Source organism: Rhinolophus sinicus, chromosome 16 (assembly GCF_057876585.1).
Source record: "Rhinolophus sinicus isolate RSI-liver-muscle chromosome 16, RSI-T2T, whole genome shotgun sequence".
NCBI lineage: Eukaryota > Metazoa > Chordata > Mammalia > Chiroptera > Rhinolophidae > Rhinolophus > Rhinolophus sinicus.
This window is the reverse complement of record NC_142516.1, coordinates 59,556,510-59,583,514: the sequence shown is the minus strand read 5'-3', so window position 1 is coordinate 59,583,514 and position 27,005 is coordinate 59,556,510. Positions and strand designations below refer to the sequence as shown.

Below are 27,005 nucleotides of genomic sequence, written 5' to 3'. Positions count from 1 at the left end.
TAATTTCAGTAACCTCTGAGTTTTTGCATCTGTGAAATAACAATATGGTTCCTTGATGTTCCAATATTCTGGATTTAAAATAATTGAGGGAGATTTGCAGATCTTCAGGATGAGTCTTTAAAATTTATCAACGTGGATCTTTTTGAAAATTCAGAAAGTTTTTCATTTCCTAAATTATTTTAACATGTTTATTTCAAATACTCTTTGAATAACACAATAATTGGGCTGTTTATGTGCTTGGAAGTACCATGTGTTTTGCCTTATACCTGAGGAATGCACAATTCTTACAAATACATGTCCTGTCTTGTACCATTCTGGCACAACAAATGATTGATAGAAATTGAGTTATTATAACAGAACCTTGTTATGGGATCAGTGTCTCCTACTTTGAAAATAAATGACTCAGCCAGACGGCAACATTTATTTTCTCTAAATGACTAGGGATGTAGCAATAGGAGACCATTATCCTGTGACAATATTCTGTTTCATTGACATTATCTCACAAATGTAATTGGTCCATTACTAAATAGAGGTTTTGTTACTGATCAATTTCACGTGATTTTGAAAAACATTAGGATAATAAATATGCCATCATAGTAATTTCATTGACAGAATGTTCTTTTTTCCCTTCATTTACGTTTGTTAGAGGAAAAATATAGATTTAGGTTGAACTTAAACACTACAATTTATACCAGTTTTGGCTACTTTTCCATTAAGAGAAATGGAATATCGTGCAGAGTAATCATATTTGCACTGAGTTGCTGAACTGATGACCTTAAAATTTTCGTGAATTTTTCTCTACCACACTAAACCACATCAAATCATAATTGTTCCTAAGCAATTAGTTTACCACCTCAGTTTAATGATTTTATTTGAAATAAGTTCCAGATCATTTCTAGGACTTTCCTGTAAATCCACTAAAGTAACACATCAGTTAAATCAACCCTAACCGTTACCAGTGTGGATAATAATAGCATTAGTAACAGCAGAAACCTTGAGATGTCTTGTAGCATAAATGTTTCTAAATGCATGGCTTTTCCCCAAATGTTCTTCTCTAAAATCTCATCTGTAATCTTGTTAAATTAGAACTCTTCCAGTATCTTTCTGACTTTTACAGTTAAGGTTACAGTATTGATTTTATTTTATAGTCCATGGCTCTCAGATGCTTAACACTAATAAGCCTCTATAGCCAAGAGGTTTTCCCCAGAGGCATGGTGAATAGCAGCTATTTACCTATGCCAGTATTTAATAAGCGACTAAAATATACTCCAAATCTTGCATAATTGTTTGGTGTTTTTTTCTCCTTTCAAATTAGGTTTCTGACTTGACTCAAGACACTCTATCATTGTTAAAATGAAATTGCTTAATGGACAAAAGCATTTTTAAGTGTTTCTAAAATGCAGTTTGCATTTATTCAGTGTTCACTCTTTTTAGCACTGTTCTTCATCATTCAAAGGATTTTTTTTTTTTTTTGGTAATGTCTCGGGAAGGTGTTTGTGAGCTTCAAAGGGGTTTGAGCTTTAACTTTGTATTGGGTGTAGGTGTAGCCTGGAGACTTTTTTTTTTTATAGAGATGTGATAAATAGAGGCTTGTGGTAACATGCTACTTACTACTATGCTTGGGTTGTAATACACTATAGAGACTTAAACTGTCACAAAATGTTTTAAGTCGCTGAAGAATACAACATTATACTCAAGTATAGTGAAGATTAAGTAACTCAGTGATAAAGTAGGAATTTTCTTTTTTTTTTTAACATGAAGACTACCATATTTTCTCCTTTAAAAAAGAACTGATTTCATTTAAAAAGGTTGAGAAATCTAATCGAAGATGATATTTTATCCCTTCCTAAGGTAGCTTGTCATTTTTCCAGTTATTTTAGAGAGTGATAAATGTAAGTGTGTGTGTGTGTGTGTGTGTGTGTGTGTGTGTGTGTGTAGATACTTTCTTAACACGGCAGCTAATTATTTTTTGAATCATCTGGCATCATCATCAAACTACTGTAGAGGGAGTAAGTCCATATGTCTTGTCATAACATTCAGAGCTTTTTGTTAACTTGGAGTGTGTGGGAAGGACTTAGTAGCATTTGCTACACAATCACAAAATTTTACATTTAGAGGTGTCCTTAGAAACAGATATTCAGATATTCTCTTTTCTTCACTTATAAAGTCTCACAAATACATTGTTTTGTCATTAGTCAACTAAATTGCAAATGTTACCTTTAAGCATTTCATTTTACATTTTTGGAATATCTAATTCCCAAGACCAATGGGAAGTATTTCCTTCTAAAATTGTAACGTTTGGCACAGTAACAAGGCCCTATACTGTCTACCCATCGCTACCCATCACTGGGAACTATTTATAAAATTCTGTGGGTCTCTAGGCAATATTTTCTTCCTCCAAAAATATGTGTTATACAATTTTTTATTACAAGGTAAGACTTATTTGTGGGGAATTTGGAAAAATACACTGTCATATATAAATAAGAAAATGAAAGTCACCTAGAATCCTATCACATAGAGATAATCCCCGTTAGTGTTGGCTGTATTGTATGACAGTCTATTTTCTATGTATTTTTTCTATGCATTTCCTATGCATCTTTTTTATACTATGATGGGCTTATATGATACATGCTATTTTGTAAATTATTTTCTGTTTTTGTCTTTCATTTATAATGTAGTGGCATTTTGCCATGTCAATTTTCACTTTATAATGACTGCATACTATACATTTTAAAATGTCTGCTCTGCTCATGGATGTTTAGGTAGTTTTCAAGTTTTTACATGATACATTAAGATACAGTGAGCATTATGGCATGAAAATCTTTGTGCTTAAATCTGATTAGTTTGTTCCTATCTAGTTCTATTTATTGTCTCCAGTATTTAGCATAATGCCTGACGCAAAATCACCAAATAGCTGCTCAATTAAATTTTGTTAAAGGCATAAATACATTCCTACTGTAGAATTACTAAGTGCTATGTCCATATTGAAGGCTTTTGCCAAATATTGGCACAGAACCCACAAAGGTCTTATCAATGTACAGTCCCTCTAGCAGTGCCTGAGTCGTTTGTTTAACTCCACTGTCCTGTCTATAATATTTAAAGGTAGCAAGTGGCTCTCTCTATAAGCAATTTTAAAACATGTCCTCTGAAATATATTTAAATAATAGTGTCTCTATGGCCTTGTGATTCTACCCATGCACCTCTTTTTTTGTCATTGATATTTCCTTTAAACCATTGGGCATCACACCCCATCTTTTCTCCCTGTAAACCAGGACAGCGCCATTTTATTCTGAAGGAAATGGGGAAATGGATATGGTACCTCAGGGACTGGGCACAGCTGCCAAGTAAAAGTGTAGCCAACTTGGTCTGTTTTCTTCCCCCTCCAGGACACACTTCCTCAGGGTGCCTCCCCAACATCAGCCCTTCCTCTGTAGTTAAAACTTGCTCAAGGAAGGATCAGTGTGGCTCTCCACCAGGACACCTATAGAAATAAGTACATCAAAGCTTTGGGCTGGGATCTTCCAGGCTTGAAAACTGTGATATTTTACATAACGTTTATGCAGTTATAAATAACCTCTCAACTTTCCTCTCCTCAATATGATTCACCCCAAGGCAAAAAGAGAGGAAGAGAGGCCTCGGTCTCTTTTAACACTCAGCCGGCAAAGCATCTTCTTGCCTGCCTTCTCCATGTCCTGTGGGCTCAGGGCCCAAGCTGTTTCCTTGTCTCAGGACTGACTCTGGATTTATGGTCTGAAGTACAAGGATCAGATTTCTAGCTCTTGAAATCCCACACACTAGATTTGGTAGCTTTTCATTTATTTTAAATAGTATTAGGATTTTATGCAGATAGTTCGTTCATTTTTCTTGCTTGTTTTCAAGCTTGCACCCCAACATTTTAATGGAACACAGAAATTTCCTAGTTTAGCTCAAGTTTGTTTTTCACTCTCAGTGTTTTGTTCTGCTTGACAGAGTTTCACTGGAGTCATGGATGTGTTGATCACCTTTGCTTTCATCCAACACTGAGTTTGGTCTCTGCCTCCGAAGAACTTTTCTATGTCCAGAGTTTTTGTAAATCTATAAAACTTTTTAAAACTATAAAAGTCTAAAACCTGTGAAAAATAAAGACACCTAGAAAACTATAAGGGGTATTAGTATACTTGTCAATAGGATATAATTTTGTCATATCCCAGTCATTGGACTGTCTGTAAGCTAAATGTTCCCACATATGCACTTTCGCTCTTTGGTCTGTATCATGCTCATGCCAAAGGGTCAAAGAGAATAGAAATTTCCCTACTGTTTTCATTTTACCTTGAGTTCTCATCTTACAAAATGAATCCAGTAATATCTGTTCAGCAGCTTGATAGTGTAAAAAATAAAGAAGATATTTTTCACAATGATTATCGCTTTTTAAATACTTACCATTTTTCCCCAAAATAAGACCTAGTGGGACAATCAGCTCTAATGCATCTTTTGGAGCAAAAATTAATATAAGACCCAGTTGTATTGTACTATAAGACTGGGTCTTTACAATACAATACAATACAATACAATACAACACAACACAACACAACACAACACAACACAACACAAATACTGGTTCATATTAATTTTTGCTCCAAAAGATGCATTAGAGCTGATGCTCCGGCTAGGTCTTATTTTCGGGGAAACACGGTAGTAATAAAACATACTTTAACTTTAGATACTGGAAAATAAAAGAAGCCAGCAAATGGTGACTTGTACCTATACGGGTTCATTTAGACTTGTTTACAAGTATGACATATAAATGAGAAAGACAGCATAGGAATATGTAAAAGGATTGAACTTTTAAAATATTTTGAGGCAATTTGCTTTTTTAAAAACAGATAGAAATAGGTTTTTCTAAATCATAGGAATGGCCCAGTTAAGATATTTAAATGTAATGTTACGCTATACTGAAAATAATGGCTTCCAAAAATTCAAGAATTCTTGTGTGCTCTTTCACAAGTGATATGAAATAGTTGTGTAGCGTAAGTGTCATTATCGGGAAGAAGAATAGAAAAAGTTTTAACAAGAAAATGATGTGTTTTCTATATAGGCTATAGAAATCCGATTTGTAACCTTAATCTATTCAAGCATATTGGAAAAGCTAACATACCGCTCTACTTTATGTGAAAAAGGAGCAGGTGTCCCAGACAGGCAGGTGTTAAGGTGGCTGTTTAAGCTTGCCCTAGATCACTAGTTGACTTGACTGAAGTTCTACTAACAGGTGTCTAACTGATTGGAGTGCCATGTGACATTTATCCCGGGAGCGACTTGGATGACAGGCTGCTACAGACTGAGGAAGGGGTCTTTGCTTTGATGAAGAAATTGCCAAAACTCATGTCTCATTAGTGTTTCCTAAGGTTCTTTGGAAGTGAACAACAGTTTAATTAAGGGCTGACGTAAACACGTTTCTGCACACTTTCCCTGCAGCATTTTATCACATTAGAATTGATCAAAATTGTTGCCTTGGGCTGACTTGAACAGATATACATCTGGAGCACCATTTGTGCAAGCTGCCGACGAGTCAAGTACATACGCTGTGTTTCACAGCAACACTCTTTCTTTGTAGATGAAATTACCTTGTTGGGAGATGAGTTGATCTAACTCTTTATTTGCTTAAGCCTTTATCTCTTTGAAGTGATACTGCGAAATGAATGACACATCAGGACTTAGGATGTGCCCCCCAAAATTATAGTATAGCTGGTAAAAAATTAGGTGATAACTAGATTTTGCAAAATACTTATTTAAAGGTATGCTTAAGTCTAAATGAACCAACTTAGTTTATATGAGTAGCCTCCTTGAACTATTTCTTACACGGTGATTTTCTATTATGCATTTAACTATGCAATTAGTTTCTAAAGCCATAAGTAATCGTCCAGTTATAAATCTAAACATAGATATAGACACTGAAGAATAACACTATCAACTTAAACGTTCAGCCTCTCAAATCTTCTGTCATTAAGAAGAATCCTTCCTATAATCTAATGTAATCACAATTGCAATTATTTAATGAATTTTGATACTTAATGTCTGTCCTCTCTGCTGAACTGTTAGCATCAACAGGACAGGGAACACGCGGTCTTGTTCATCAGCTTCAAGTTTATGACCCGCCATAGTTCCTCAGTTATTGGAAACTCAGTGACTGATTTTGTTTTCTCTCTCTCTGCTTTACATGTAATTACTTCTCATCTGCTGGTATCTATTCATGCAACCTGCATTTTAAAATATAAGGACTATAGCTGTTTTGCTCCTCTTCCCCTACTAGTTGCCATTCTACCATACAGCTTCTTTAACACGTGAGCGATTCTAAAATAAACTGCCTAAGACACAGTGTCTGCTCTGCCTTTTCTACATTCTTTCAGTCCGAGATTACTAATTCTTTTCCTTAGTAGCATGTTCTTTCAGCCTCCGCAGGCTTGTGTCTTTGATAAAATTATCTCCTGTAGGAGGTCAGCCATTAGTTAACCTAAAAAAAAAAGTATATATATGTTGTAGATATATATACATACACACACACACACACACACATATATATATATATATATGCTATACATGCTATATATATATATGTGTGTGTGTGTGTGTGTGTGTGTGTGTATGTGTATATTTACACATGCATATGTAATGCTATAAATAAAACAAGTACAAAATATAATGAAAAAGCCATCAAGTAATATAAGATACCAACACAAGGTCATTTAGGGAATCTAGACCTCCAAACTTCCTAGGAAGGATTACTTATGGAGAAAATTAATCCAGTTGGTTCAATGGATAAATATTGTTCTGTAGATTGAATAAGAAGGTAGAGAGACATATAATGTTCTGTCCCAAGGGAATATCGTAAGCAAAGAAAGGGGCAGAGTTATAAATACATTCTCCCTGGTTGTTTCCACCCCCAGGAGTCCATAAGCAAATTCACTTAGCTAAAGTTGAAATAAAATGCAATGATAAGGAAACGTTTATATAAAAATGGGATGCCATTGTAGATCTTAAAATGAGGAACATATTATTTGAAGGAGATGATTTCAATTACAGTTTTTATTGTGAAGCATGATGAGGAAGGCCTGGAACGGGAACTAGACAGGAAATTCTTGAGTCAAGAAGGTACAAGGAAAAGGCCTTAGGGGAAGCTACAAGAACAGAAAAAAAAAATAGAGCTTTAGGAAAGTTTTTCCCTTCTAAGATGAATTCATTTATGAATTGCTGCTTTCTAAATCATATTTAAATTTCTTTTTCTGATTTCAAGCTCCCATTGGCCTTTCCTTCTTTCTCATCAGCAACCAAGAACTCCTTCCTCCCTCCCACCGACAGAAACACCGGCTAATCCTTTTCTTATCGTCTTGCCTCTCTCTTCAACTTCTTTATTTCATGTATTATTCAACTCATACATTATTATGTATGTTGTTATTCAACTTATTACATATTTACATATTATTCAGCTTTATTCTTATTCAACTTATTTTCAACTTAATCTTTTTATGTATTATTCTTCCTGCTTTGGGGACAATAGATTGGGAAAAGCATGACATTTGTTTTTCTCCACAGAAAGGTCACTTAAAACCATCTCTGCTGTATATTCATTCCTCAAACATTTTTTTTTCTGTAGTGTATGAGTGCATTAAAAATAGAAATGATATCACTTTACAGTTTGGCATGAGGTCTATCAGACTGCAGACATTGAAAATAAAATTAAAATCAAACCTATACTAGTTTGATTCATGGTAAAATGTAATAGCTGGGAACTCTACCCTTACCTCTCTCAGATAATTGACCTTTTATTTTTATTGCCTCTTCAGCCCAGAAAGGATTTTTCTTTTTCTTTTTTTTTTTCCTTTGAGGGGAGTTTTACTTTGTGAGCTTCTAAGGACTTACTTAGCATAGTGTCATATACATGTGTGCACCAGTATATCTTCATTGATTAATGGGCCCCAAATTAATTTCATTTAATGGGAAAAGAAATGCAGTTAAGTTTACTTTTTAATACTACCATTCTTTATCTGTTTTTAAAGAAAATCATTTCAGTATGGCCAGTGGACCTTCTCATTCTTATTTTTGCCATTGTAAGTTATTTTTTTGCTTAATGAAAAGACAGTTCTTGGTCCCTGTTACAACTTGAAGAGTAAATTTTATTTTATTTCTGTTGTATTGGCCTCTATAATTCCTCTGTGTGGTCCAAACATGAAGGTGCATGCCTAAAAGAGAACTGGAAACATAAATGACCCTATAATAACTACCTAATAAAGCCAAGTATATCATTTTGACTAAGAAAATGCCAAGGCTTTACAATAGCCTTGATTGATCTTCTCCAGAAATGATATAACTAGAATGACAGTTTTTCTGCTTCCCAAGCTTTGGTCATATTTAATTGTTTTTAAATGATGTATAGTAAATGCTTTATTATTTACACTAGGGTCTTTAGAAACTGATTTACACAGGTTAATTTTATTTGAAATTTATATTTCAAATAAAGCACAGGAAAAGCATAAGTGTCAAAAGAAAGTTAACCAGTTTCTTTTTCTATGAGTGAATTTTAAGTTAAAAATTTGGGAGGGAAAATTATTACATCATCTATAAAGGGAAGGATGGAACAGTTTTTCTATCTCTAACAATCTATGAGCCTATGATTAACTTCCATCAGCTCAAAACCTATATTTTGTATATTAACTTTTAAAATCACATAAGTCTTAAGTGAAATTAAGTATTATTTTTAGCATTTTGAAAGTAACTTAGCTGAAATGAACTTCCCTTTGTTTATTTTTCAAATGGTTTAACACTTTCTCTTTTTTGTTAATGGCATTAATTGCTATGGTTTCATTAACAATTTCTTTTCTTTGTTTTTTTTCTATTTGAGAAACATATAAGGAAATGGTTCACTGACTTATCAAAGTTCCAATAGATTAGTGATAACCAGTTAGTCACAAATTGTAGCTTATAGCTACTAATGTACCTGTCATTATTTTGTAGACTGCGATGTTTACTGTCTTTATAGTAACATAACCATTTTCTAATTGCCAGTGTGCTATAAACACATATTTAATTTCCTTGGAAATTTACCAGGGATTAGGTAGTTTTTAAAATGATAAAACATAATGATAACTAGTTTCTTGTATTAATAGCATCATGGAGTCTTTTTTTCTTTCATGTAAAAAATTCTTAATTAAAAACGCACATAATATATATTTCATGTGTGATAAAATTTGGGGTTTTTTTCCTATTAATAAAAATTTCCTTTCTTTAGAGATACAAACTGAAATATCTATGGATGAAATTATATGATGCTTAAGATTTGCTTTAAAGTAATACAAGGGGAGGAAGTGTAGCTGCGGTAAGGGTGAAATAAGATTGACGATGAATTGATAATTGATGAAGCTAGGTGATGAGTACATGAGCATCCATTACTATTCTACTTGTGTATGTATTTAAAATTTTGGTAATAAAAGTATAAATTAGGTAGCTTATATGAGTTTTTGTAACTTACTTTTGTTACTTAACATTTTTCTTTACATTTATAAAAATCAACCTTACTCAAGGTGTTAAAAACAGGGTGCGTGGTACAATCTTTTGGTCACCCAAGGTGACGACCTTCTACATCAGTACTTAATTGAATCGGGTTAATTCTGTTTAACAATCTATTGCATTAGCTCTATCTCCACTCTAACTTCAAGCTCTCATGATCTATTTTTGGGAAGCATGAAATATTTGTGGAATGAAAGAATGGTTGAATGAATGCAACCCTGATTATTTTCTCCTATTATAGTATTTTTTACTCTGTTTTGTATCTCCTTTTTACTTGTCCATATGCTCTCACTAGATTTTAAGCTTTATAGAGGCTAAAACTAAATCTAGTTCACTATTGTGTCCCCAGCAACTAGTGCAGTGTCTGGCATAAATTAGGCCTTCAATAAATACTTATGGATTGAATATATTAATTAATCTGTCTTCTTAAGTGGTCTCCATGGTTGCTGTCTCCATTTTGGCTAATTCATCCTCCATGCAGTTTCCGGAGGGATTGCACTAAACTGTAAATGTGATCGTAGTTCACCCATCAGTAGCATTCCCCCATCAGGGTAAACATTCAAACATTTATACACAAAATCCATGGCGTCTTATGATGTGGGTCCTGCCAGCCGCTCACTCCCTTCCTTTATGTCTGTTCTTCACCACTCCCCAGACTGTTTGTATTAGCGTATTTGATGGGCCCGTTCAGGAACATTTCCTGTGTCTGCGCATGTTACCCCCATCCACATTTTAAACATGACACCATTGGGGGCACCTCTCTTAACCTGTACAGTGAGGCTGGAGAAGTAGAAGCAAATACCACAGTGCCTCTGCTCTCCACACACATCCTCCCTCTTGACTGTTGATCACCATTTTCTTACCATTTTCCTCTTCACTGGCAGTGACTCTTCCTACAGCAGCAATTGCTTTTTATTTTTCTTAACATCCTCACTTTACTTGGCAAAGAGGAACCCAATAAATAGTTGCAGAATGAGAAAATTAAGGAATGTAGTTTGTTTTGCTAAACAAGTAATGAGTTTTCCATAAAAGATGTTAAATCAATGATATACTTACCAGTGTACCCAAAGGTTGTTTCTCACATCTGCACCAGGTTTTCCTTTATTTTTTTTTCCCTGGTGTAGTCAACAGGTCAAAAGACAAACCTCTGAATTGTATAAATCTAATCATGAAATACTGAGGTAAAAAAGCCCTTGATGTGAACCAAGGGGCCAAAGGAAACATGATACCTAGTTTTTCAGAAGTTCAAGATTTATTTAGTAGTAGGAATCATTCTGATGGTGATTTTAATGAAGCAATGGAGATTGTTTCTGACACATATTTCAAAGCTCCAACATAGCTGAATCTTTGACCTTCAATATGTATTTTGTAAGAGAGCCAAAATCACAAAAATAATAAAATGTTGGGAAATGTAATGTCTTATTATGTTAATGTGAAACTTAGAGCTTAAGAAAGTCTTAAAGCTTGGGGTTTTCCCTCTGCCTTTGCAGATATGTCTTCTCCGACTACTATGAAGAAGCCTGAAAAGCCATTGTTCAGCTCTACATCTCCACAGGATTCTTCCCCAAGGTTGAGCACTTTCCCCCAGCACCATCATCCCGGAATACCTGGAGTTGCACACAGTGGTGAGGAGTTTCAAGCATAGAGGAGAAGCTTCCCTCTTGTTTGCAAAGCCCAAACCCTCAGGGGTGGAGCAAAAGTTTTTAATCAAAGCTATGGTGACCATGTTTTCTCAACCAATGGAGGGAGGGTCGCAATCTGATCAAATACATATTTTTTTTAATCAATATGTGAGAAAAGATTTTCAAAACCATACAACTAAATAACATGTATGTGTATATATTTTAAAATTACCTTTGTTGGAAAAATTACAATCACAAGAAATTAGAAATATGGGATACATAGTTATCTTGACTATAGCTTCATGGTTGGTCCTAACTCTATATGGTTAACCAAGAAAAATATGGAATTTCAGTATGCCACTGAGTTTAGAGTATTTCCAGAGGCATTCAGATATATAGACACTACTTCTGTGTATGTTATTTTCTGTACAGAAAATCAATATTTAACTACTTATTTGGGAGTAAAATTAATCAGGAAAAATAAAAAGGCTATGTTTCTTTGACAGTTATTTTACATACGCAAATCATTCCTGTGGGCTAATACACGTGATATTATGTCTAATATCTTAAACAGGAAAAAGAATCTAATATTTAAACAGGAAAAAGAATCTAATATTTCACATTTGCACTTTAAGGAACAATTACTATGAAATAATCTTTCAAAACTTAAAAATTAGATATAAATAATAAGCAATGTAAATAATAAGCAATATCCTTCAAGGGTTTGTGTACAGAGATGAGTGAAGACCGTGGTTGAATTGTGCTGAAATTAAGAGCATTTCGACACAAAGTGGAAAGATGGCCAATTTAATTTAGTGTTTGTATTTCCTTAAATTATACTTCTGAAAGTAAATACTTCTTAAATAAAGTGATGTTTCAATAAGGAGTTTTAAGAAACTTTTAATTGTTCTCTGCAATGCATCCCTTTGCGGGAGGATGCTCAAACTTCAATGTACGGAAAGATTATATGAGGCACGTGTTTAAAATATTCTTTCTGGTGCCTCACTCCTGGAGGGCTTCATCTAGTAGACCTGTGGTTAGGCCCAGGAATCTGCATTGTGACAATAATCCAGAAGATTCTGAGTGCCCTCGACATTCTTTGGGGAAGATAAGTAATATCCCTTAAAAAGTCTTTTTATTTTTTATTTTTTTGCACATAATTACAAAGTTGGAGATAATTATTCCAGATGATTTTCATTTATAGGTCATGGAAAGAATTTATTTTTTTCTTATTGTTTGCTTCATTGTCTCATAAAACACTAAACATTTATCATGTGATTTCCTATGGTTTGGATAGAAATATTAAATAGAAACATATTAATCTTCACTTCTACACATACTGGTTGGTACTCTTAATTTGTACTTATATGATTGTTTCCCTCAACATTATACAGATAATGATCATGCAATTATATTATTTTGCCATTTTTCAAACTTAATTATATTTCAAACACTAAACAATAAATTGTGGTCATACTAATGTTAAAAAGTTACAGTACCATTAAAGATTGCCCCCATTACATGTGTTTCATATATTATTTCCCTTTATAAAATATGTGATTTATGGGTAAGTTAATATGCCTATATGAAAGTATAAATTCACATTTCTGTGGGTTTTATTCTTGGTCTTATCTGAATAATAGCTTTTAAGGTACATGTAGTAAAAGTTTGAGTAGGAAGAAAAATAGTTCAAGAATAGAGCTTTTTTTGGTTATGAAAGGAACGTTTTTATTAGAAGAAAGAGTTGCCAGGCTCTGTGTTCAAATGTTCAGAAGCATTTGTACAATGATCTGGTCATTACTTGGGACATTATTGCTTATTAGTTATCGGCGGCCATTCTAAGCAACTGCTAGCTAGGATGTATAGAGAAATTATTTATTTAAAGTTGCATTACACTTCTGTTTTGAATTTTGGTAGAAAAGTGCGGGTCCCCTGATCTCTAATTAATGATGTCACTTGGTCTGGACTTACAAGACAAAGACTTTCCAATCAAAGAATACGTTTTGATGGGGAATAAGTTTGCTGAAAATAATGTTTTATGAAACATTGGCTTTACCTGTGAAAGAGAAACTTCCTTTTTCAATCATTTCATAGATCTCGAAAGCAAGATTGTTTGTTCCCTACAGTGGGTTGTGTCTGTGTGTGTTTAGCAGTACTGGCATTGAGAATAAAAGACTAACTGCTATTTTAGGAGAGTTTGGTTCTATAATGGGGAAAAAATGCATAGCTTTCGGTTTTATAATTTCACAGCATTCTTTAGGGTCAGTATGGAGCATTAAAGAAGACAGCTAATGAGTCAATCTTTCCTTTCTATCTTCTGCAGTCATCTCAACTCGAACTCCACCTCCACCCTCACCGTTGCCATTTCCAACACAAGCTATTCTTCCTCCAGCCCCGTCGAGCTACTTTTCTCATCCAACAATCAGATATCCGCCCCACCTGAATCCTCAGGATACTCTGAAGAACTATGTACCTTCTTATGACCCATCCAGTCCGCAAACCAGCCAGGTAAACATGAGAGAGAAAATAAGTTTAGAGCCTAAGGGAGATGGAGCAGGTCTAACGCTAAGACATGGCGCTTACTCAGACAGTATGTCTGGCAGAACATCAAGCTTTTGAAATCCATCTTCAGGAAGTTTCTTGGTGATTCAGTAAGTTTTTATTTAAAGGTGGCTGAATGACAGGTAGGAAGTGTGTTGCCCCAAAGGGGCACATTTGTGAAGATGTTTTTGGTTTGATGTGTTTGGATTTTTATTGACTGAAGAGAAAGTTTATGCAGCAAGTACATTGACAAAAAGCTCTGAGCTGGAGTTCACACCTCTGAAATACCTGGCTTGACATAGAGACAAAGTGCTTATTTCAGGCAGGAGCAAGGTATGCGCTAAAATAAACACACACAAAAGAACTTACAGTTGTATTTATAGACTAACTATTAGGTATTAAAATAAGCTTTGGTAATGTAAACATTCTCAGTGTTTGATGACTACTTGAATATTCTTTGCACAGACATGACTACATTTAATAATGAGTGACATTACCAGAAGTATCTTTTTTTTTTTTTTTTTGTAAACATTGTGCAGTGGTTTTAGGGATTCATTGTACAAGTGTAGTGACTCATGTGTTTTTTTCACTTTCTAAACATGTGGTTTCTTCTATGGAGAGGTCGCTTCATAGGGATTTGATGTAAGAGGATTTTCCACAATTGAATAGACAGTCTTTGTGCCAAAACTGGGTCTATCCATAATCGTAACTATCCAAACTCTGTAATGTAATTCTGATCTGATGGTCTGGTATTTGGCTTTACTGCTTTTCCTCCGAGACTCTTTATGATACCTGTTATGTTCTGAGGGATTTTTGGAAACATTCTGTTACTAAAATGCCAGTAAATAGTACCGTGTTTCCCCAAAAATAAGACCTAGCCAGACCATCAGCTCTAATGTCTTTTGGAGCAAAAATTAAGACCTGATCTTATTTTAATATATTATTTTATACTTATAATATTTATAATATTTTCATATCATATCATATCATACCATATCATATCATATCATATCATGACCCAGGTCTTATGTTAATTTTTGCTCCGAAAGACACATTAGAGCTGATGGTCCGGCTAGGTCTTATTTTCAGGGAAACACGGTATATGCATATTAATTTAGAATTAACGAAGTAAAATCTGCAAAAAAACAAACCCCAAAACCTTCAGTCTTAATTTGATTGTTAAAAGGAAGCAAATGGTCCTTTCTGAATGTTTTGTTTTGAATAACAGCATGTCTGGCATCATTTGGATTACTTACCTGTAGTTTCAGCTCCATTGACTAATAATACTAAGTACACCATTCTTGAATCTTGAATTTGAAGTTAAACTATTTGTATTTTAGAAGAAAATATCCAAATGTGTAGCTCTTTTAATGAGTATAATACCACTTACTAAGTAAAACAGTGGGATCTCAGTACATCAGTTTAGAAATAAAATTTGCTGTCAAGAGCGTGGATTCAAAAATCTCAGGTCCATAGAGCATTCTGCTAGACTCAGCTGGGAACAGTGCACACAAGGTCTGATTTTAATTTGTGTAGAATTTCCATGAATAACAAAGTCTAATTAAGACATCCATTAAAAGTCCTTAACGTTAATTCAGTGTGGAAAATCTTAGAGTTCCATTGGATTTTTTTTTTTTTACTGATGTCTTAATTAGGGACTGTTAGGGGAAAAATTATGCAAATTAAAATCAAGCCCTTAGTGTTACGCATTTCTTTAATTATTCAGTGCTTGTTTTACGTATATTTCAATTTCTTTATAAGTTAAAAGGGCATATTAGGTGATAATCTGCCTATATTGTTCTCAGTTTTTCTTCATATTTTCTAGGTAAAGATCCAGCTTCTAAGAGAAGCATCTTACTCTCATCTCAATTAAAAAAAAAAAAATCCCCTCTCAGGATTTTGTATAATAGGAGCAATGAACTAAGTAGGATAATCCTTTCCTAATGCTGTTCAACTTCATCTTCAGATGAGATTTCTTTCTTTCCATATCTACAGTATGAAAGTTCATCTATTAACAGCGTTAAACAAGAAGCTTTATGGTATAGCTTCGTCTGTTGAACTACTAGAAAACTGAAAAGAAATAACCCGCTCATTCTTGTGATCTTGAGTTTCAGAAAAATTGACTGTGTTGGCTTGGGAATTCTTTCTTTGTTGCTTTCATTATTATTTTTAAATGAAACGTCTGTTGTTTCATGTTGATTCAATTCCAGTAGACACAGCTTGCAGAATGGGCAAGATAATAATATTCTGTCACAGCATTTCTTGACATTATTGTCATTCTTCTTCTGTCACGTGCTCTCAGGTAGGTATTGTCAAATTGTTTTGGTGAACACAGTATACAGAAATGCTTTACCACCAAGTGTACCACCAATGATGAAATGAGACTGGTCCTTTTTCTTGAGTGAGATATATAAAGCAACCTTTTGCAATGTTCAAATAAGCAGATGTTGATGGTGTACTTTAGAAACAAACTTTATAGTCTTGAAAGGAAAAATAGGTCTGTATAGTAAACTGCAGTTCTTTTTTTTTGTTGTTGTTGAGGAACATTATCTCTGCTTTGAGTTTTAACTCCACCTCAAAACCATTTGTGTTTCAAACCAGGACTCTTGATATTCACCTTTTGTAGCTCTAAAAATGGGGGAACAATGAGTACTTGTTGACCTGTAGTCGACAGTGCCTTCCCCATATCTTCCAGCACTGCACTGATTTTGATTGTTAAGTCAAGCAACTGAGATGCCTTCTCCTCCCCACAGAAATTTGGAGATTAATTACATTGCTGCTGCACCAATTAGAGTGAGACAGTCATGCTATTTAATGGACTATTTTAAACAAAATTAGTTTAAAGATATAACTCGCATAGGCTTCCGTTGAGGGAAACTCTGGTCAATTTTCCTGACATAAAGTTAAATACTTAAAATTACTCATGATGAATAGTCAGGATATTCAAGAAGTCCATTTTCTTCATAGAATAAATAATGTGTCCTCTGAGGAACCCAACCAAAGCCTTAGTTCATGTCTCTAAGTTACAGTATTTAAGTGTTATTAGCTGTTCCTCTTTTTCTCTAAAGAAATGTCTGCTTGTAACTTCTGTGCAGGTATTTAGATAAATATTCTGCTCCATTGCTTCTTTGCTTTTAGCAGTGCTGATTATAAAGACTAAATATTTGTAAAGAATACCCTCATAGCAAATTGTTATGTACACCATGCAGCGGAGAATTCCAACGTGAGTGTTAATTAAAAATAGCATTCTCTGTCTAGAAAAATACATTCAAGTATTTCTTCAAACACTGTACCCTTAGGATTTTGTCTCCTACCACGGATACTATTTTTGTACCCAGAGCTAAAACTCAGATAATAATATCTTCTCTATCATCGCCCAGGGGATTTTCTCAGTTAATTTCCACAAATGTCAACAATAAATGTTTTGTATAACTCTCCAGGTCCAGCAATGGAAGAGTAACTCAAATAACAGAGTATATTTAATTGCCCTCTGATTGACTACAGCACATTTTAATTTACTTTGGAAATCTTCTCTTTGTAGGTGGGAGGTCAGACTAAGTTCAGCATTTTATATCATTGTGTGGATCTGAAATTTTAAATGCTTTAAATATCATTCTATCTGCTTGTATTAGTAAATCATCAAAAGTTGAGTGGAGCTCCTAGAATCTAAATTAATTGCCTGATGCGTGTGTCTGAGTGTACCTGTGTGTGAGCAAGAGCTAGAGGTTTTGTATGCAGAATGGGCCTTGACTATAATGATGGAAATTATTGTTTGATGTGTCTGATCGCCTAGATATTCTTGTCTCTTTGTGTCAGTGAAATCATCATTTAGGTGAAAATTGTTTTCTGAAAGCCCAAACTAGCTTATTGTAGAAACTGAAGAGCAGAAAAGAAGCATTGGTTCTAATTCTCACTAGCTCAGCAAAGACTTCCATTTTAGCTTTGGGCTAAGCATTTAAGTCTGCATTTGAGCTTTCTGGCCCTACTAAATGAAAGGATCAGTTCCCTGGCTCTGGGGGTGCTGTAAAGAGGAGTTAACCTATATAAAGTGCTTTGAAGGTGAAGACTTTCTTTGAAATGCTGCTGCTTCGTATTGCTACTAACCATTGGTTGACCTCTTTTATCCAGACTGGAGAGGGGATGTATGGCGGTTACACATAGTGTGCAGGGTCCACCTGGCCGTGTGCTGAGTGGAGTTGTTGGACAAGATGACTGCATTTTGGATTGCTTCACCCGGCGTTCTGTTTTTGTTTTGTAGCCTAACAGCAGTGGTCAAGTAGTAGGGAAAGTGCCTGGCCATTTCACTCCTGTCTTGGCACCCTCTCCCCATCCCAGTGCAGTGCGACCTGTGACCCTGACCATGACAGATACTAAACCCATCACTACATCCACTGAAGGTGAGGCAGCTTCACCTACAGCAACCAGTAAGTATTTCTGTAGGAAATGAGAAATGTCCATCAAAGGCACCATTGGATATCTGATCCAAGGTGGAAAACACGGCAATTTTTCCAGCTACCCAACCAGATGGAGATTTCTCATTTATGTGGAACTGGCAGGCATGTATGTGGCCTGGCTATCACATGCTCTCTCTTATCAAATTCAATCAGTGCGTCATATTTGAAAAGGGAGAAGCTTAATTGTTTGAGTAAACAGCTATAATAAAAATAATAAGTCATGCCTGCTTGTTCAAGGTATACATCGAAAATGCACTGAATAGTCAACATAACACAGTGTGCAAAGTTTTTCTATCACCCAAAGAGAGATTAGATAATTGTTACTTATTGGAACATTCCTATAGGAATCAAGTCCCTTCACAAGGCAGACGGAATCAGTGCCTCCTCTGTCAGATAATTGCATGTTTACATTACTGTAGGTTATGTCATTGTGAGAAACAGTCACACAGCGTTGGAGACAGAAAACATCTCAAAGCTTAGTATTAGGCACATGTAATTTACCTGCACTTTCATAAGACTTCAACTTAAAAAAAATTTTATTTTTATTTTGCCTATCATAGCACATCAGGTACACGCTTTTTAGCATATGGCCATAACATTTTAAATGTCAGAGATTTAGCTAGTGAACTTACATATCAATACCAATAACTCAAATGATTTCCTTCTTCGTTTAGAATACTCATTAGTACACAAAGAATTATTACACAATTTTTCAATTGGCTTCATCCAAACTACCAGCTTCCTAGAACTGGAGCTGCTGTGCATAGATTGGTAGAGTGGAATGGATCGAGTTCCAGACAGGAGGAATTAGCACACTCCTCGTCGATTATACATACTATATCTTAAATTCAGAGCTTCTGCTTTCTTACCTGGAGCAAGAAAATCCCCATGCTCTGGAGAGTCCCATGTGAAATTACACAGCCAATTAGAACCACCACTGGCTCTTTCTTTCTCTGCCATTAGAAAGAGGCTCTTTTTGTGTGTGTGTGTGTGGCTTCTGAAAACCTAGGAGGGAACCCTACAAGAAAAAAGACAATACTTTGAGTGTACAGTGCATTCAGCATTTCTTTCTCAAAATTCATGAGGCCCCAGAGACTAAGTTCATATAGGCTTGTAATTCTCATCAATAATCATTAAATGCTTAATAATCGGATTGTTGGTAGAGGGTCCTACACTAGTGAGCACTTTTTTGAATGCACAGATGGATGAGACGTAGTTAAGGAAGACTAAAAATTCTTTCACTCTAAAGATTAGCTGTGTATAGTACAGTCACTAAAATACTACATCCCAATTTTGAAAGTGGATGTCTTGGAATCTTTGAACAAATAGGTTAGCAATTTAAATAAAAGAAAATAGAAAGCAAAATCATCACAGTTCACTTATGGGAGTAGAGTCAGCCTGCTTGTCAATTAATTGTACTTATACTCACATACAGGTTGATCAAAAAGGGATCTGATTTGACTAATAAAATTACAAAATATTCAAAAGATGGCTGCATCAGTTCATTTTCCACTCTTGTAGTAAAGAAATATAGTAAGTCATTTTTCTTTTCTAGAAGCAAACTTGTAGCTCCAGCTTCTTAGGCACCACTGACAATGAGAAATGGGTCATTGAATTGGTCAGTCAGTACAATGAAAGATAACACAGAGGCCGTGGAAACCTCTTCCTCATACTTGAAAAGAATGAGTAGCACAGACTTGGTGCCTGGTCTGTTAGGGTGAGGCTCTTCACCAGCTGTCCATGCTATGTGTTGAATTCCAGATGCCTGGAGATTGAATAGCGGCCATTGGTTGCATATGGCTGCCCTTGCATGGGCTCTTTCTTCAGGAATAATTAAAAGGTGAATTGTGAGTATCTTCACTGTCTTAAAAAGTTGACCTGAAAAAGCCTCAATAGATCAAATTCTGCAGTCCTGCAAATGAACATGGCAGAATTAATATATTGGTTTTTAAAAAGCCTTTTAAAAATTAATGTCCTATTCCTAATTAATCTGATGGTTTTACACCAAACAGTTTAGTTTTTTTTCAGACCTATAGATATACTATAAATGGTAAACATTTAGTTCTTCTGTTTAATCCAACATGGAGCAATGGGATTGCTTAGGGCTGGGAAGATACATTAGTTCTTTCCTTGTGAAAAGAAACAAAATCCTTTAAGAATAAGGAGATGTTTTTTTGAAAAATTCACTCTGTACCAAAAAGCACCTGTACAAAGAGTACTTCCAAGGAGAGACTAATAATTTAAGGAGCATTCACTGTATCTATTTACTTACCTGGCGGCCATGTATTTAAAAAGTGCCCTCAATTCCCTGGGCCATTCACAAGAAACTGACTATTTGTGCTTATGGAAAAGAATTTTTTTTCTTCTCAAAAACATTTCTATCAAGCTTAAGGTCATTTTCACATTCAATAAAATACTGAGCTAATTTATTCTAGATAGTATAATAAAAATAGGCTTCTCCTTCATGTTAGTCAGATTTTCTTTTAATAAGACTTAAGTGACATTTTTCATCCTGTATCATCAAGCACATTTGCCTAAATCTAGTCATTGAAAGCTTTCACTTTTGCCTGACAGACTCTCAGTCTGCTTTTACATTTAGACTCACAGACCATCATTGATTATTCCATTATTAGACAATTAATACCTGCTAAAAAGGCACACCTAGGAAAAGAGCCCTTCTGTTTTGCCAGTCTTTGGTACTCCTGCAAGACTAACTGGAACACGTAAGTGTGAGATGCCCCCACCAAATGATGGGATATGTTTTACCAGATCGATTTTTGGGGAGGGGGATAAACTAGTTGATGTGAGGTCAACCACCATTTCTTTTAGCTCACTCAGCGATCACTCAGACAAAAGAGAAGAAACATAGACACACTTTTTTTTTTTTTTTTTTGTGGTTGCAAGTCCCACTTCTCTGGGTTTCTTTTACATGGACAGGGTGTTCATGCTGATAGTTCACAATTTTTATCTTTGTTTTTGTTCTTCCTTAATCAGCCTACACAGCCTCAGGCACATCTCAAGCCAATCGATATGTGGGACTAAGTCCAAGAGACCCATCCTTCCTACATCAGCAACAGGTGGGCAAGTTTCACCCAGGTGTAATGGTGTAGCCGCGCTTTCGCACTGGTGCTTTTCTCCATGCTGCTTCTCAGATCTGGACTCAGAACGGGGCTCATGGGGCTTCTGAGAAAAAATTTGATTATTTCATTTTCCAAAATATTTTCTTATTTACTCTTTGTTTCTTGCCTCTCTGAGAAGGGTTTCTCAAATTGGCTCAAGGCCTTTCCTATCTTTTGCATATATCGATGACTTTCATGATCAACAGTATTTCCTCCAAAGAGTATTTTTCTCAGTCTTTAGTGGCTGTTGAGAACTTACTAGCCTGTAGCTTCCAAAGACAAAAATTGAGAACTGATTTGAAAGCCAATTAGGATAGAAGCAGTACACAATTTGTGTTTTTGAGCTCTTTCAGATTTTCCAGATGTTTTACTCCCCATTTTGGTGTTTTAGTCCAGGAAGAGGAGTTATGAAGCTAACATCTCAGGCGACACATCATGCATTTTTTAATAGGTTTAAATTGGTTTACTGATTTCAGTTGTGATAAAACACTTTTTTTTTTGTTCTGCTTTCTTACATCATTTATGTTTCAAGTAGCATTTTAAATTTCACATCTCATTAATGCTGTAAATTTAATGCAAATGAAATGTTTACCCAGACCATGAAGATGTACAGCCAGGATTAATGGTGACTTATAAGCCAGTTAGCCACAGTCAAAAGCATGGATCATACCAATACAGAAATCCTACGATTCTAGTTACAGGATGACAGAAATAATTGTCACTACTTCAGAAGTTAAATATATTTTATGATGCATATGTTTGCTGGGCTCAAGTTTTGATAGCTCAGCAGTTTGAGATTAACAGTGTACAAAATATTACACAGGGAAAAATAGTCTATAATGAATCAGAAAGAGCTAGTATTAACTAACTTGCTCTTCATTTATAATCTAAGTTGTATGTGCTGGTGTGTGAGTTTTTACATATGTAGTAAGCCTGCACAGGTACTCAGGCCAGTTTCTTTTGTTCTAGACCTGCCCATCTTGCTTATGCTTATTGTTCCTATCTTAACTGTGCTTCATGTGGAATTCTTGAGTCCTGCCCAGTTGCAGACCAAGGTGGGAGACTGCATATATTAAAGGTCACCACATGCAGAGTTCAGAGAAAATCATAAAGATGATAGCTTATTCAAGATACTTGATGTTTTGCCAGGTTTAAAAAAAGAAAAACAAAACAAAACAAAAGAGTGAAAACTAACTGAAAACATCTGTACACAGTTATGAAAATACCAAGTAATAATTAGTGGTTTTGCCAGCCATTGGCTTTTCAACATAATTCTCTGGAATGTTGCTTTTTTCACCTCTAAAATTGCTATAATATGAAATGTGTTATAATTACTATAATATGGTTCTATTTGACAAATGTATATGTGCGTTGTGTTTTTAAGAAACATATGCAGGATTTACAGGTTTAGAAACTTGTTCTTTAAAAAATTATTCCACGTGTTTTCATAAATATTTTTGTCATGGGATTTACATTATTCTTTATGACACATCTCTAATTTCCAGTTAATTTTTAATTCATAGAAACATGCCTCCATCATTTAAAACCTTTAGCCCCAAACAGTCAGAATATTATAACCAATTCCATGTATTTAGAAGCATCTCCCCTCCCCCATCCTAATCTATCGAAGCTTTAATTTTTTTATTGATCATTTATGACTAACGTTAGAGCCCCATATAATTATGATCCCAAAAATTCGTTATATAAAAGTTACTTCTTCTTTCACATATCTAAGGATAAATCAAGCAAAGTTAGAAAGCATCACGAACACATGAGTCTCAATGAAGATAGGGTTCTGAGCACATTTTAGTTGAAAAATATATACACATGTATATGAATTGCAGAACTTTTTTCATCAAGGACCACCACTTGTTTTTTAAGTGGACAGTGTCAAGTAAGACCCCTTACAATATAAATGTGATTTGTTTAATCAAATGCAGTTGATATTTATAGAATATATAATGTGTATTGATCCTTGGAAGAAAAAACTATATAACTTCATAACTAAAACTGTAATGTTGAGTTTTAAATGCCATGCAGAAAGATAATTGGTCCTCTGTATAATGATAGAGTTAGTCCTACTTTTTGAATTGAAGAAGCCCACTGTGCCAAATTCATAATGAGCTACAATTTTGAGGCATGCAGAAAATGAATGTGTATGCATATCATACTATACATGTATATTACTAAACTAAGCCTCCAGTTAAAAGCTTATTTTATCCTTTCAAATGTTAAAAGAATCATAGAGATGAAGTTTTATGTTTACTATCCAGGAACAGAGGGACAGAAATAGTCTAAATGACTTCAGTAGAGTAAAGGTTATTCTTTTCTACAGCAGAAATGAGATTGATTTACTGTGTCCTTTCATTACTTTACAAAGATTTAAAAGAGACCAGTCTTCTAGCAGCAGGTTCTAAATGCATTTGGTTTAAAGTACTCAATGATGAATGAAAAGGAAAATCAAGGGGTACATGAAATAAAGGTAATCAATCATTTTATATTACCTAGGAGAAATTTAAAATTAGAAAGGCAATGGTTTTAGTCTGAGAGGGTTCTTTTAAACATCCCCCATAACCCTTAATATACATGACCTCTTAAGAATAAATATTGTCACCAGGTACATTCTTCAGTTCATTGGCGGCTGCTTTATAAAGATTTATCCTTTTAGGTTATGAAAAGTATTGATGTGCATTGCTGAGTGCTATTTTTCCTTAGAAAAGAACTTTAATACACCCTACATAAATTAGAGTTAACAATAAATTTTAAATTGTTGAATAATTTTGACTGTCATAAACATCTTTCCACAAAATGACACTAAAGCAGAGCTTTCAATATAGTAATTTCTAGCACATAAGGATATTGGCATTCTGAAATTCAAATGGAAGAATGTTAAAATTAACCCTGTGTTTCACTTGTAAGAGTAATACATTCATATTTGCAAATCTGAATACTAAAAATATATGCTTCTGTACCCATTAACTTAGTACCCACATAGTTGTTACTAATTATACATCTCCATGTTCCTTTTTATAATGATTAAAACTGGTTGCTAACTGCCTTGAAATACTAGTTTTTTTCTGACTCAGGAATTTCACCTATCATTGTGATATCTCAAATATGATATTTAAGTCTAAAAAAGAAAATCACATGATCATGAAGAGTATTTCAAAAAGATTCACGTAAACCAGTTAATAATTTGTCATTGAAAACAATTCTAATTATAATAATCAGCTCGTGTCAGCTGATCAGGACTTTAAAATTTTCCGTTATCTCCTAACACAATCTTGAGTGTTATTCAAGGTTTGGGACAATTATCTTAGTTAATACATCCGCTATTGGCTTAGGGGAAATGAAAATGAGAACCTCCATTGGAGCTTCATTCCCCTTTAACTTTTCTGTTGGAAGATGGTGTGGTGGCTTGAAGAACTCGTGGGTCCTGCTTTGGCAAACGGAACGCTTTAGTCTCTGCTGAGAAATGTCTTTTTATTATTTGGAACTTTTTCAGAAGTGTTAATGACCTCCTCTCTGGCATAACTTCACAGAAGTTTAGTAAAATGCAGTGTTTCCTTTCCTCCTTATACTTCATGCACAGCCTGTGCACATTCATTGTGATAGGCGGTGAAGGAACTACATTTCCCAAGTTTTGTCTCTGAGAAAAGAGGAACTATATAGCAGCGTGATGGATGTTGCTTAGAAAATACAAAAGTTATTTTATAATCCAGTCTAACACTTTTAGTAGAAATGGCAGATATGAGACAACTTACTTGAATTAGCACCAGTTCCTTATCTGGCCAACCTCATAATAAATTTGCTAAATTGAAGGCCTTCTTTCTTTGCTCTGATAGAAAGTTTGATAATATAAGAGGGTCTAGTTAACTTTATTATCACCATTTTATTTGAGTGTAAGATCGTAATAAAAATATAAATCCTTACTATTAAACACTAATACAACATATTTTTTAAAAAAAGCCTTTTTACAAGTTGGAAATAAAAGTTTGTAGCTAAGAAAACTTGTTTGGAAGTAAAAGATTGCTATTTGAACAGCTATTGAAGTGCATATTAACCTTTGATATTTGAGTTGAGATTTTAGATGGAACAAATGGGAGGTGACTTTTGCCTTCCCTAAGTGAGACAGCAAGGTCAAGTAAGCCCTAGTTTATAAGACATAAGGTTTATTGTCATAATCTCAAAATTATAATCTCCTGACTATATATGCTACTATTAGAGCTAATGAATGAATGGCCTGATCAACTCAGGTCCTTGCATTACTGGTCACAATTGCATGGATTTTATTGGTGCATGTCACATCTCTTGCATGACTATATAATGCTACTATTTCAATTTCAATTGCTGGACTACTTTATATCAAAATATTTTTAAACACTTGATATAATTTTGAAACTAGAATTTTAAAGTGCTTTTCATTACACTGAAACTTTCTGTTACACCAAATGTCCTTTTAAAGAAATTGTCTCTATAGGATTTTTAAAAATAAGAATATTGATTGAAATCTCTTTATAATATTTGTCCTAGCAAATAAAATGGCAAAGTCAAAGCTAGGTACATTAAAACCTCTGGAAAGTTACTTTTTTATTAGAGGCAAGCATTTGAAATGACACAAGTGGACTATCAACAAACTTTTCAATAAAGCCAGGAAGCAGGCTATCAACACTTGGGCTGTTCTTATTGTGTCTGTTATCATAATTGACAGCTTGACGCAAAACCCTATCATATGACTTCTGGGTAGGTATGTAAATGGATAAGAGGTCACTTTTCACATATGCTGGTTGGAAAGGAAACACATTTAAAGGAAGTTTCAAGTCAAAATAATGGCTATGCAAATGTTTAGCTTTTTGACTAGTTCTTAAAACAAAACAAAACAAGAAAACCGAAACAAAATGAAACAAAAACCTTCTATAGTCTGTTTTTTTTTATCATCCATTCATTTATTTAGTAACTTATTTTTACTTGTTATCAAAGACTAATATCCAGATGAAAACTATTGTAATTAATGTAGAAATAAAATTGTGTTTCCTGAAACCTTAGATTTCAATCAACAAAATTACAAGGGAAAAATTATCTTCTTTTTGAAAATATTAACTTTAAAAGATCTGAGTTAAATCAGGGAAGTAAAGGAAATTCTGAAGGTTATAATTATGGACATTGCAGCTTTAAATATTCTTGGACTGCCCGTGAAGGCGAGGGTAGGGAAAGAACAATGACAGGCAAACTGGTGTCCTAGGTGAGAACCAGGGATTTGGAATCAGGAGGTTAGACACGAACAAAGCATGTCTAACCTTGCTATCCTCTATCCTTATTTTGGAAAGGAAAATGAAGAGGTTGAACTACCCAAGTTTTCAGTTCCCTTGAAACTTTAAACTCTACAAGGTAAAGTTGCCTCCATCTAAAAAGCAACAACAACAAAAACACTTTTCATTTTCTAATACTTATGGTTTATGGTCAGCAATGTTTAATTAGTTCATGGACTATGCATACCCATTTCACTTAATGCTGCCATGCTAATTAACTTAAACATCAAGAAGCATAGGTTTCAGAAATTGACATTAGGAGTAACTGTAAGGTACCCGGGTGATCTTAAAAACCTTTTTTAAAAAAATATGTGTTATATGTCCCACATGTAACACAATTTTATTGTGACCATTTTGCTTGTTTACTGGGGCTACATCCTATTCATTCAGAGGCCATTTTATTTGCTCCGTGATAATTAATAG

The 27,005-nt window shown here is 34.5% G+C and overlaps 1 protein-coding gene across 12 annotated transcripts in view; it reads left to right on the top strand.

The window, feature by feature from the left end:
- The window catches only part of NFIB (nuclear factor I B), a 422,874-nt gene that overhangs the window by 371,699 nt on the left and 24,170 nt on the right, over positions 1-27,005 (top strand). For 6 of the 12 annotated variants that reach the window (XM_074330380.2, XM_074330383.2, XM_088793106.1 and 3 more), the window contains exons 7-10: positions 11,028-11,162; positions 13,483-13,667; positions 17,959-18,124; positions 21,149-21,231. In XM_074330380.2, the coding sequence (XP_074186481.1) occupies positions 11,028-11,162; positions 13,483-13,667; positions 17,959-18,124; positions 21,149-21,231 (569 nt within the window). The remainder of the gene's footprint in view (positions 1-11,027; positions 11,163-13,482; positions 13,668-17,958; positions 18,125-21,148; positions 21,232-27,005) is intronic. The other 6 variants (XM_074330381.2, XM_074330384.2, XM_019739146.3 and 3 more) reach the window with 2 other exon arrangements.